The 13183-nt window shown below is 45.3% G+C and overlaps 1 protein-coding gene across 1 annotated transcript in view; it reads left to right on the top strand.

The window, feature by feature from the left end:
* Positions 1-993: 993 nt before the first annotated feature.
* The window catches only part of gpr158b (G protein-coupled receptor 158b), a 55054-nt gene continuing 42864 nt past the window's right edge, over positions 994-13183 (top strand). The window contains exons 1-2 of the mRNA XM_071543019.1: positions 994-1859; positions 7048-7153. Of these exons, the coding sequence (XP_071399120.1) occupies positions 994-1859; positions 7048-7153 (972 nt within the window). The remainder of the gene's footprint in view (positions 1860-7047; positions 7154-13183) is intronic.

Here is a 13183-nt window from a genome sequence, read left to right as displayed (position 1 = left end):
CACACACGCATATTCATTATCAACAATAGATGGACTCATACACTATCTAAACACACACAAAGACAATAGACAGATGAATGCACACTAGTGTAAGCAATAGGCTCTCTCTTTCTCTCTCTCTCTCTCTCTCTTTCTTTGCCCCCCCACCCCATACACACATGTAGCTATGAAACATGTTATCGCATATAACACAGAAACCAGCAGAGCATCCTGCCTGTCCCAGAAATATTCTATTCTATTCTATTTTTAGACACAATCAAATTGCCAGGCTGCTCTTCCATTCTCATCACTGATAGCGCCTCACTAACAGAATACCTTCACCCCTCCCTCCCTCCCTCCGTCCCTTTCCCTCCCGCTACTTTCAGCACCGGACAGCTCCCGTCCTTTTTTCCCACGCTCCGCCCACCCCCGGCAGATTGGCAGTGAGGAACCACCACACACTCGCGCGCGACACTTCAGGTGGCCTATTAGAGCTTTATTGGGAGGGACGCAACTTCAAGAGCAATTTGCACCGCTCCCCCACATCATCCTACTCCGCTCACATGGATTTCTCTGAGGAGGAGTAACGAGAGGCGCGCATACCGTCGCTTCATAGTAAATGGACTGCGAGCCGACGAGGAGTCGCCGTTATCTCTGTTCAAGCTGTGAGTTTTTATGAGTTAAAAGGCTGGGGGCGGTCTGGGCAGCAGCTGGGATCAGACTGTGATAAGCTGTATGTCCGAGAAAACGGACATACAGCGGAGAAGACAGGGAAAGTCTCTGCTCCTGCTGGCGCGGGCAAGATGAGAAGTGGAAAGCCTTGAGTGCTTTCTTCAAATTTAATCTTTTTTTTTTTTTTAATCATGGATCTGAATTTAAGGACATCCTCTGGTGTGTGCTTTTTAATGTGTGTCTTCTAATCCCCCGAGGTGGAAGAGGAGAGGGTGTTTGGTTATGCTCGCCACACTTCGCCAAGTGCCCACGGTTTTTTCTCTGTGCCTGTGAAAAGGAACGATGGCTCTCCTGGTCGTCCCGCTGCTTCTGCAAACAGGGCTCGTTTTGGGATCCAACTACGGCTATGTGGAGTGGTCGGACAACGACAGAGACGTTAAGAACCCGACCATCTTCAGCACCCAAAACATCAACAAGGAGCCGCCTCACCACCCGACTTATTACGCGGGACCCGCCACCGAGCGCGCGGTGGTGGCGCACAAAATCGAGGAGGACCTGCCGAGGGTGGTGACCGCGTTCCTGCACACCGGAGACTCCTCGGCCCTGCAGCAGGTCAACTGCTCCCGGAGGTACGAGCTGAGCAGCCTGCGAGGCGGGGTGCACGTCGCCTCCCACTACTCCCTGCACAGCGTCCTGGACACCATGGCGCACGCCACCAACTTCCTCAACATGATCCTACAGGCCAACAGGTCCCGCGAGCAAACCCTCCGGAGGGACATCCACTGGTACCACGCGCTGGTCCGGAGCATCCTCGAAGGGGACCCCAAAATCCACAGGGCGGTGGTGACCTTCCACACGGACGCGCCGACGCCCGGGCCCCACGTTTTCCTCCAGGCGACGAGGACCGAGAAGGAGGTGGTGCTGCAGGACCTGTCCAGCTCCGCGCACCGTCACCTGAAGAGCAGGAGCTCGGAGTCCGAGTGGTTTAACGAGTTTAGGGACCGTAAGAGGCCGCACCTGCAGAGGAGGGCCCCGCCTGGCCCGGACGTAGCGGGCACCGAGAGTGGAGGTTACCTTCTGGACAAAAAGCAGATCAAGTGGTCGGCGCCGTACCTGGAGTGCGAGCACGGGACTTTCGTGCCCTACTGGCTGCTCACCTTGTCTGCTGGCTTCTACGGACTGAGGGCCAACTCTGCTCCCGAGTTCAGGTGAGAACAAGTGTGTGTGTGCGTGTGTGTGTGTGTGTGTGTGTGTGTGCGCGTGTGTGTGTGGGAGGAGGAGGTGTTACATACATACATACATACATACACACACACACACACACACAATTTTAAAGTAAAAATTGAAAAGATTATGTAAAAGAACCATCTTTTTCCTTGTATTCCATATTCTTTTATTTAACAGAATTTCCTATGGGGGATAAAATCAGCCAGTCAGTCAATCAATCAATCAATCAATCAATCAATCAATCTTAACCCATTGTAGGTAGTAGGTTACTTTATAAATATATCAGCCCCACAGCCCCTGAAGGACCCCAGCTTCAACTGAGAAAAATGTACTCTGACACTTCATGTATTATTGCTCCTGCTGTACTGTTGTGTGCAGAGTTTCTCCCTGATGCAGAGACAGATGGTGTGGAGAGCTTCACAGACAGGTAGACCTTCTAAATTAACAAGCATGGCTGTCAAAGCACAGCTGTGTGTCTATACACCCTACACAATATGAACATCTAATGAAGACTGTTTGAATGCGGGATTTACAAAGTTTGTTGTTGAAACGATCTAAGCTGACTTTGTGGTGTGTGTGTGTATAAATGTGTGTATAAGTGTGTGTGTGCTCATAGTAGTTTGGCGCATTACAAAACACCAAGGATGTCATATTTCAAGGCCCCGGTCCAAGAGTGTCTCAGAAAGATCAATTTAGTCATGAATAAACAATGAAAGATGCACAACAGCAATTTGAAACCACTCTGAATTTCGGCTCCACTTAACCCTCACGTCAGTCTGAGTGGTGCCGCGTCCCACAACAAGAAGCCAGGTTCAGTACTGTCTGACGGCAGAATTTAGTAAATCCTCAGGAAGCCCTGTTTAGGAAAGAGAGCAGGTTTTGCTCTTGGATGCAGCTTATTTGGTATTTTGTGCTGAAGGGCCTAATAGTGGAAATTCTGAATGCCTGCATCCAAACTTGTCCCTAGACAGACCCTCCCATCACCCCCCCCCCCCCCCCCCCCAACACCACCCCAACACCCCCCAATATCCTGCCGTCATAAAGATACAGTATGATACATGATCTTTTTGAGGCAGTGGTGATATTCCATATTATATTATATTACCTGCAGCAGAATTGCAAATCGGACAAAATGAATGTGGATGACAAATAATGAATGTTGGTCAATGGTTTAGGGGCAGCAGAGTGGTTTGCTGAGTAGGGAGACCGTCCTTCAACTGGAGAACCCGGGTTCAAGCCCCCATGTTGGCCACCATCCGCCCTGCTGAAGTGTCCTTGAGCAAGACACTGAATCCCTACCAACCCTGACCTTTGACCTCCCTGAGCAGGAAACAAGCCAAAAGATAATCTCCCTACAGAGATCAATTAGTTGCCTCAAAATATTACACATGTATTACAAGCCCCGACACCTGATATTGCCGGCTGACTGTTCACTCGTGTGTTCTGCTGCTCATGACAAGGCCGGCCTGCACTCTCCTTCTGGTATTATATTGTTGTCAGTGTTATCGCTGCACAGCATCCGGGTATGGATCCATGCCAAAGATGAGTGGGTGGTTACCACAGAATGAAAAATAAACTTACTGTCAGATACATACCAGAATACCTATTCCCACTGTTTGCACTCGAGTGGCAGGCTACAGGCGACACCTTCGATTGATAATGAAAATTACAGATTGGTCTTATCAGAATTACGCTTATTTGTTTTAGCTTACAGAGCGATCACACATGAGATATCACCATAACAGCTCAAAAGTCGATAAGAGTCTCTCTTACAATGCCGCAGTATAATTTTCAAGTCACATTTTTCAACATTAACTGCTCATTCGCTGTAACAAGCCATATATTTGTCTCTGGGATGCTCTGTTCATTTCCAAAACTGACTTATTGCCTATCTGGTATGTTGCCAGTAAAAGACCATCAAGATGCCATTATGACGATCTTTAATCGGTTGAGAGGATAGTGGCTCTGCTTGTATCTGCTGCCCCGGGCATCTGATAATGCTACGTGTCGTTAAATGAGTGAATGAATAAATGAATGAATTAATAATGAATCAATCATTCCGGCTCAGCCAAGGGCGCTTTGAAGGAGCGTTAAAATGGCTGTGACATTTTACAAGTGATTTGTGACAAGTAGAAGATGAAAAAATAACTTGAACATCCAGTCATCTTTGTGCAGGTGCATAGGAATATAGAGAAGACATCTAAGAATGAAGATATTTCCGCACATTGCACCAATACTTTTATTTGCTAATGTTTCAGCCCAAATAAAATAAATTGTGTATATTGCAAGAGCAGTGTGCAGGAATTTCTTAATTCTTAGACGTTTAGGAGATTATGAGTAAAATCCAAAAAGCTGAGTTTTGAAGTTTTGAATCCCTGCCTTCAGTGCCTTCATGTTGTTTTCCTCCTCCCTCTACTTTCTGTGGCGGTCCTGCAACTCGTCTGCCGGTCCTTCCTCTCATCCCAGTCTTATGATGAAGTTTCTAAAAATAGGAAGATGCCATGCTGTGGACAGAAAAGAATAAGCTACTGTAGATGATGGAGTCGGTTCCGCCGTCCCTTCCTCCCTCTTCCTCAAAGCGTCCTCTCTTCCTCCTCGTTCTCCCGCCCCTTCGTTTTTCTCCCTCTCCTTCCAGGCCAAATTTAAAACCCAATCTACATACAGCGAGGCCATTAGTTTTTGTAAACCTAATCAAAATGGAAATGATACTTGCAAATTTGGAACACTTTATATGGCCGTAAGATAACGTCGAGAACGCCCTGAGAGAGAGAGAGAGAGAGAGAGAGAGAGAGAGAGAGACAGATATTCCCTCCCAGCACAGCAAGACGCTGCTAGTGTGATTATGTTTGTGTTGAAATAACTTCATATGTGTTCTGCCAAAATCACTTCCAACATGTTTGTCCTCTGTAATAAAGCAAAAGAGAAAACAAACACACATGGGAAATGCGGTCTTAATTTTCAGAAGCACTCGCACTAACAACACCACTGGGGAGAGATAAAGGCTACCAGTCGCCTCCACCATGGTCTCATTTGTTTACGGTGATTATACCAAGGCATCACAGTTAATATGACAATGATATATCGATGTTTAAAAACGCTACATGTGTTTTTAAAAAATGTCCAATAAACTAAACCAAGCTAAATGTCATGGGTGGTCTCTGAAGGCTGTAGATTTGCTTAGCAGCGCTCAAATTCTGTTCCTAGTGTTCCCCCGTGTCCGCAGACGGCTCTCAGATCGAACATTTATCACATCCCTATGCTCTGACTACTGCTTTTACTCTCCACCAAGCCGTGCCCTGTAAACACCTGACATACACACACACATACACACTTGTTCTTTCACTCACAGGTATCAACACTTTCTGCCTCTCTCTCTCTCTCTCTGTCTCTCTCTGCCTACTTGTGTGCTTGAGGAGAGGTGGCAGCCAAAACCTCTTTCCATGGCTGTTTGTTCCACTTCCCAGCAGACAGATGGAGGTAATGGGTGTCAGGCTCCTCCAGAGAGCCACACAGGAGAGAGAGAGAGAGAGAGAGAGAGAGAGACAGAGAGTGAACATGCCTGCGTGTGAGTGTGTGTGTGGGTGCATGTGTGTGAGGTCTTGTTGGTGAGAAAATGATTATAGATTGCCTTAGACATAAAGACAGAAATCGTTAGGGATGGCGAGGAGACTAAGTGGATGGGGGAGGCTAATCAAAAGAGACTAAGTATGTTTTCTGTGTGTGTGTGTGTGTGTGTGTGTGTGTGTGGGAGACAGAGAGAGATTCTCTAATGGCTCGACTTCAGCTGGGCTCAGCTCTAATGTCCAGGGACACAGTAGACAATAAGACAATAGCTGTAGTGACCTCCAGCAGCTTCACTGGTTCAAGTCCCAGGCGGTTTTCCTCTAATGCTGCACTGCAGTCGCATCCCTGAAGAGTATTTAACCTCAGCCGCCTTCGCAGTGTGGATTCATGACGGCTTCCTGCAGCAGTGGCCATGCATGATGCTTCAAATGGCAACAACAATTTCTTGTGGAGATATTTGGGGCAAAATAGGCAGAGATGGGACATATAAGGATTTGGGGTTTTGTCCCACCAGAGAGTATTTGGCTTACATGTCCATAACTTATAACTTACATTCAAATGTTGTCTAGTGAGGACAATTGTGCACAAAATGCCTGGAAAAAGAAAAAAAAAAAGTTGAACGAGGATTGAAACAACAACAACAGAATGATGTAAAAATGCACAAAAGAATTGAAGTATACTTTTGTTTCATAAAAGAAAAACCTCATTCATTAAAATAAGGAAAATGCTTGAGGCAACACACTGTAAATACATTGGATTCACTAACATTTTTGCTAAAACAATTAGATGATCAATTCATATCAATAATTCCAGACTTGTGTAACCAGGAGTTGCATGAGTAAGAGGCAGCTTTGCATGTATTTACACTGATTTAATTATTTCACCGTTTCTCCTCCTCTCTTCACCTCTCCCTCTCTCCCATCTCTCTCTCCCATCACCTCAATTTATTTCATTCTTTCCTCTCCGTTATGCCGTCCCCTCCCCTTCTCCGCTTCCTCCGCCCTCGACCTCACTTCCCCTCATCTCCGCTCTTCCGTTCTTTTCAATTTTCTCTTTTCTCTCGTTCCTGCCCTCCCTCCCCCTCTCCCCCTCCTTTCTCCTCTACCTCACGCCAATTTGCTTAACCTCTTCCACACCTTCGCTACACCTCTCCCCTCTCCTTCCCTCTCTCCCTCGCCTCTCTTCCGCAAACCTCACTGTCCATTATTTTTTTCCTCTTTTCTTTTTCACCTCTGTCTCTCACCTGCCTCCCTCCTTTACTTCGCTTTCCTTATTTCCCCTCTCTCTTTCCCTCCCCTTCCCTATACTCTTTATCCTCAACCCACTGATTCTGCCTCTTCCATTTCCCCCCCTTTGTTTGTTTCTTTGCCTTTCTCTCCCCTCTCTCCTGTATTTTACCCCTTATTTCCCCTCTTCCACTCTTTTATCTCTCTCCTCCTTTCATTCCCTCCTTTCCTATTCCTCACTCCCCTTGCACCATCTTCTCTCTTGATTCCTCTCTCATTGTCTCTCTCCCTCCTCCTCCTCCTTGCCTTTATTTCACTTCTTCTTCTTCTTCTTCTTCTTCTTCTTCTTCTTCTTCCCTCCATCTCTCCTGTCTGTTAGGGGTGTGGTTCGTGTGGACGTCAACCTGCAGGATGTGGACATCGACCAGTGCTCCAACAGCGGCTGGTTCGCTGGGACCCACCGCTGTAACCTCACCAGTATGGAGGTGAGTCGGCCTGTACTCTCCCTTAAGTGTCTCTGCTTGCCTTCATCATCATCATCATCATCATCATCATCATCATCATCATCATCATCTTCATCATCATCACCATCTTCATCTTCATCATCTTCATCTTCATCTTCATCTTCATCTTCATCATCATCATGTGTCTGACTTACTGTCCTGAACCAACTATAACCTGAAGATACTCCCTTCCTACTTTACGTGTTTGTCCTGTATACTGTACATGTATGTCGCCATTCCATCCATCCATCCATCCATCCATCCATCCATCCATCCATCCATCCATCCATCCATCCATCCATCCATCTGTCCATGAGCTAAAAGATTGAAGGCCCCATGAAACAGCATCTTTACTTCCTTGATATGATGTATTTTCTGTTGAAACAGGATGTTGGGGCGGGACATAATGTAGTGAGGGATCATTCAAAAGTCTAAACCAGTGGAATATGAGTCAGGGAAAAGCAGTTTTATTTGATGGGAGGGGTGCGGAGGGGCGGGACTGTTCAAAAACCTGATGGTTTTATTGGTTAGAAATGTATTTTTACGCCTAGTGCAGCATGAGGTCACCATGAAAGATACTGTGTTTTCCAGGAATTAAAACTAATGGGAGTTCATTTCATGAGGACTTCAAATGTAAAGCCGTCCATTCACTCAGCCGCTGTGAGATGTCACATGACAACTTCCGCAGCATAGGATTTTTAGAAACGAGGCACGCAAGCTATGTTCTCATCATTTTGCAGTAAATTGCCTGGGAAGACTAAACCAGACAACACTCCAGTGTCTGTGGACCCTGGCATGCTACACTGTACGCTCTCAATAATGCAGGCAGAGAGGCTGCAGGTTGACGTTTCTGGGTGAGCATTCTGCAGGGCCCTCGTCTGGGATGATGATGGGGATGATGATAGTGTGTGTGTGTGTGTGTGTGTGTGTGTGTCTTCTCCGCCGTGTAGTTTTCTTACTTGTGTGACCGCTGCGATGGAGCTGGCAGCAGCCATACATCATGGTTTGTCACTCTTCAGGGTGAAGACTGTCAGACAGAGCGAGAGAGAGAGAGAGAGAGCAAAGAGATAGTACCGTCTGCTGGAGTGAAAACTTCTGTTTGTGTGTGTGTGTGTGTGTGTCTCTGTGTCTGGGCTTGCCGTGTCCGTCCATGTCGGTGCCAGTGCGTTGGTTTTATTTGATGTATCGCAGGAATCCTTTGGCTCCGGTGGGGAGAGGAGCTGCTCAGGCTTGCATGGCATGTTGCTGGCCATATGATCTATAATAAATGCAGTGTAATGGATTGCAGCAAGACGCAGTGAATAATTGACCATGCTCTTTGTCTGTGTGCCTCCCTCTCCCGGCGTGTCCTGGGAAAACTACAGAAGGAGACATGGGAGGTCTCCGTGTAGCCCTTGATCTACTGTGCTGCTTCCCCTCCATTGTTCCATTCTGATGGGAAACTCTCCCAGGCTGCTGTCTGCTGGCAAAATCTGATTGGTGATGCTGAAATTGCTGTTGTGTCATGTGAGTGCGGGGAGATGATATTTGTGTTCTTGTGCGCATCCATGCAGGAGAAAACATCTTTCTGTGATTGGGTGTGTGTGTGTGTGCGCGCATGTTTGTGTTTGTGTGTAGGTGGACCCTCGTTGAGATATGTACTGACGGCGTTTATGCAGTGTGTGTGTGTGTCGTCCTATTATCGTTGTGCTGGGCAGAGACACGTTTAAGAGGCACCGAGGCCATTCCAATCTTCCCGTTTCAGACGACTTTGACGGGAACATTATGAGAGGACTTTGACATTTCCAGAGGACCATTACAGAGCTCACTGCTCTTTACCGTCTTCCAGTGATTTATTTTTCTTTCGCTTCTTGTGCTGTTTTTGGCCCAGCGGGAGTCAATGATTCAGTGCCAGCTCAAATCAGCGGTGTTATTTGTCTCGCACTATTTCAAATGTTGGAATTTAGAGAGAAAAACGGCAGAGAGTCAAAACTGTACATTTATTCATTACAAATACTTCACGTCTGGGTGGAGAAGTGTTGACCATAAAATTGTATTGGTTTACTGCGATCTCATCAATCTTGTCATTCTCAGGATGATTTCATTGCTTAATGAAATTAACAGTAGGAATGACTTCCCTCGCAGTATTCATTGAAACATAATGTCTGTCTGTGTTTGTGAGGTCAGTCTACCTGTTGCTGTGTGTGCTGAATAGAGGGCAGGTCAATAGAGTTAGCATCCTCTGTCTCTCACCACCACACCCTTGTTAGGTTAGTTGTGTGCAGATGTGTGTTTTCTGTGTATCCATGTACCAAGATATCTTTGACCTTGTGCAAGATAGAGCCATGAAGCAAAAGCAACGACAACGCAACAAAACAAAAACAAAGCAGAAGTTCAGTGGGGTTATGAGGCAAAAATGAGTCCATGACCTTTGACCTACAAGGATGTGGCAAGGCATGTGGGGTTATAGTCCTCCGACTGTATTCCAGCCTCTAATATCTCCAGTCTTTGTCAATCACATCACAAGAATAGAAAAATAGGTGACAATCATGTCACAGTTACATAAGGGGAAGTGACAGTCATATCACAGTTATATAAAGGGAAATGACACATAGTTATATAAATGGAGGCGAATCATACACAATCATAATAAATCAAACATAAAGTGATAGCAGGTATGGCAATAAGCTGTAAATCACGGTTTGGAGGGCCTTATTGGGTTTTTTTTTAACAGCGTTAACACCCAGTTGTAATGAAAAACAAAAATGCAAATTTTGGATATTGAAACCAGTATAGTACATGAACAGTAGCCAACCAAAGTGGTTGCTAAGTGACACGACAGTACCAGTATTAGAGGTGATATTCAGCTGGTGCATATATATTTCAATTAACTGTTATGTGTGCGTTGATTGGGTATTTTACAACGGTTTCAAATGTGACTCAGCCAATCAAAGCTGAGAGCCAGAACGCATTCCTATGTTCCCATCCTAGCTACTATGTCAACTCTCATGATAAGCAGAGAACTAGTGAGCATTCTTGTTTTCTCCTGTTTTTAGGGGTCCAAGTAGGTTACCGCAAGTGCTGGAACTCTACTGTTCTTGTTACGATTTTTCTTCTGCTTCGTCTTTTCTGTCTTAACATGGTCTGGAGCTCAGAGACCCAAATTTAGTGGATATGTTTCAAATAGCCCCCGCTACTCAGCAAAAAATAAATAAAAAATAACATCTTGTTTTTAAGCTAATGCTTCTATGTTTTGGGTTTGGTGTAAGTCGTTTTTGGGGGGCAAAGATGTCCAGCACCACTGAGCCCATATTCCCCCTGTCTCTCTCCGATGGCAGAAACCAAATGACTGAGCCTACTTTCAAGATGTCCCTGGTCTTCGCGATCATTTCCTTGTCTTGACTTCTTTTGAGTCTGTCATACAGTTCACATACACAAGATTCACCTCCTCTCAGACTAAAATCATGGCTAGGCCTCAAATAACCTGATGAAGGTCAGTGTACCGAAATGTTGTTCCCAATAAATCTTTTCTAATTGCAAGTGAAGTAGACAGTGTGCCTTTGTTCTACTACAGTAGGCCTCAGCAGGTCACCTTGATGCTCAATGTAAAATTGATATACTTGATATTTTAAGCTGTTATATTGGTCAGCTTCATAGACAAAACAGGTGATGAACGTGAAACGAGCACTAAGTTTGTTTTCACTTACTCCTGCAAAGTTGACTCATCTCCACTAAATTTTACGCACAGTGCTTTTTCCTTGTAGTTATGGAGTACCCTAAATTGTTTTATAACAGGATTATGCAGGTTTTTATTTTTATTTTACATTTTATATTATAAAATTGACATATTTGATATTTCATCTCAACATACTGTATATTACATTCAATAAAGCTCTTGTATGTTCAGTTAAGTCTGTTACTGTGTGTTGAAGTTCCATATTTTTTGTGTATGCTATATTGTTACTGAAATGTCACTAAACAGCTGGTCTAGGGTCTCCTCTCCTAACATCGATTAACAGATGGACGTATGTGACTTTCTGTTAAAATGTATTTACTGTGGGGCAACCTTGAACTTACCTTATGATTACTGTGAACAAGAGGGGAAGAAGCACTGCTTTATTTTACAGCCCGCACACCTACTTACTCCATAACTACAGGGAACAAGCACTGATAACATTTGTTTTGTCCCCTCTAATTACGTTATTGTACCCTGTAATATTTTTTTTTAACCCTTAATTCCCAGTTTGTTTGTTTGTTTTTACAGAAAACAAGTAGTATATTAAAAGCAAAATGGACTGTCAGTACAAAAAACAGCCACATTTAGAATAAATATTGATTATATTGTTAATAGAGGTATAGAAAATGTTAATGGCCAACATATATTTACTAATTCCATTACACTTTCACTGCTTTAGGCTACAGGTTACCGAGAACTGCAGGAATAAAGGTGTGTTTTGAAGAAATGCGCAAAGACACTGTAACAGCTGGTGTGCAAATAAATGTATTCAAATAAAATGATTCAGTTGTTCAACTGTGTAAAGTGGAAGGAAGATGACAGTTCAGAAGTGGACTGCAGGTGAGAGGGCAGTCAAGCAGGGCTTTGGCTCATCTGCTTCTGTCTGGCAGGTCTGTTGGAGCGGTGTCTCTGCTGTTGCAGCCATGTTGTCAGCAGATTTCTTGTTCTTCCTCTGGAATATGCAAGATAGCCAAGAAAAGAAGCCACGCTTCTTCTTCTTTGGTTTTGTCGACAGGCTGTCTTTGGCACTGGAATTCTGAGGTCCTGTAGGTTTGACCAGCTGGACTGGTGGAAGTGTTTTTTCCAGGGTCAGACAGGACAGATCCTTGGTGTCCTTTACAGTTTCAACCACAAGGCTTGGTGGAGCTTTGACCTCAACCTGGATGGCTGGAGCCTGGGACTCCTGAAGCAGGTTGGTTGATCCTTCCTGAAGCAGGTGGATCAGGGTGTATTCAGCAAGAGAAACAGGGAGAGCCTCCTCTGAGGTGGAGTTATTGTCAGGTCCAGCAGAGAGGACAGTGACTTCTGTTCCCTCACAACATTCAGGTTGATGCATGACGGTGACAGAGCTTTCAGCAGAGGCCTCAATCTGTGCACAAGGGATGACCATTTCACTCTTGATGGTAAAAGGACATTGTTCTTCCTCCTTCTCCAAGTCCTGGAGGAACAGCATCAGTTTAGAATCAGCTTTGACGATTGGCTCCCATTCATCAAGATGATCTTGAGTAGGGGCATGGTGTGCAGCGCAGGCAGCCATACATGTAGAACTCACTGTTGAGGAAGCATTCATGTGCTTTTGATGAGGATCCTCCTCCTCCAGGAGGACTGAGAGGAACTGCATCAGGTGAGAATCAGTGCTGCTGACAACAGGTTCCCATTTGTCAAGCTGGTCCAGAGTCGGCCCATGCTGTGGGGAGCTGTCAACTACAAATCTAGAGAGATGTGATGAAGCATAGAGGAGTGGATCCACAGGGTGAGCAGCAGTCAGCCACAAATCCAGATGTGTCACATGGGGGGGCATAGAGGTATCTCATTCCAACTTTCTCCAGGTGGATGTCATCGTCAAAACCAAAGGGGGAGTGCTGAAGCAGCCTCAATCTCTCAATGATTTTGAAGTCATCAGTTTGAGCCTCATGGGATGGAGTTTCAACAAGGCAGAGCAGGTTGGATTGAGCCTCAACATGCTGAGCTGGGTGGATGGATGCTCCAGCATTACCTAACACTGTGTCCTCGGTCATGAGAGGAGAATCTTTCTCTGTGGGAGGAAGGTGTCCTTCATCCATATCCAAGAGAAGTTTGTATGCTGATGAAGCTGTGCTGGCTATTGGTTCCCATATATTGAGGCTCACAAATCCACAAGCAAGTTTGGAGCCGAGACCAACAGCAGACTGAGGTGAAAGGTCACAGTCGAGCTCAGCAGTCACTCCAGAGAAACTAGAGGCTTCAGCATAAAGGTATTGCTCCTTGTTCAGGACTTTCACAAACATGCAGTTTTCATGGTGATCGTCATTAAGGGC

This window comes from Centroberyx affinis, unplaced genomic scaffold (genome assembly GCF_046629955.1).
Source record: "Centroberyx affinis isolate AG114_WGS23_722 - 3 ecotype Tasmania unplaced genomic scaffold, CSIRO-AGI_Caff_v1 ptg004204l_1, whole genome shotgun sequence".
Taxonomy (NCBI): Eukaryota; Metazoa; Chordata; class Actinopteri; order Beryciformes; family Berycidae; genus Centroberyx; species Centroberyx affinis.
This window is presented reverse-complemented; position numbering and strand designations above follow the sequence as displayed.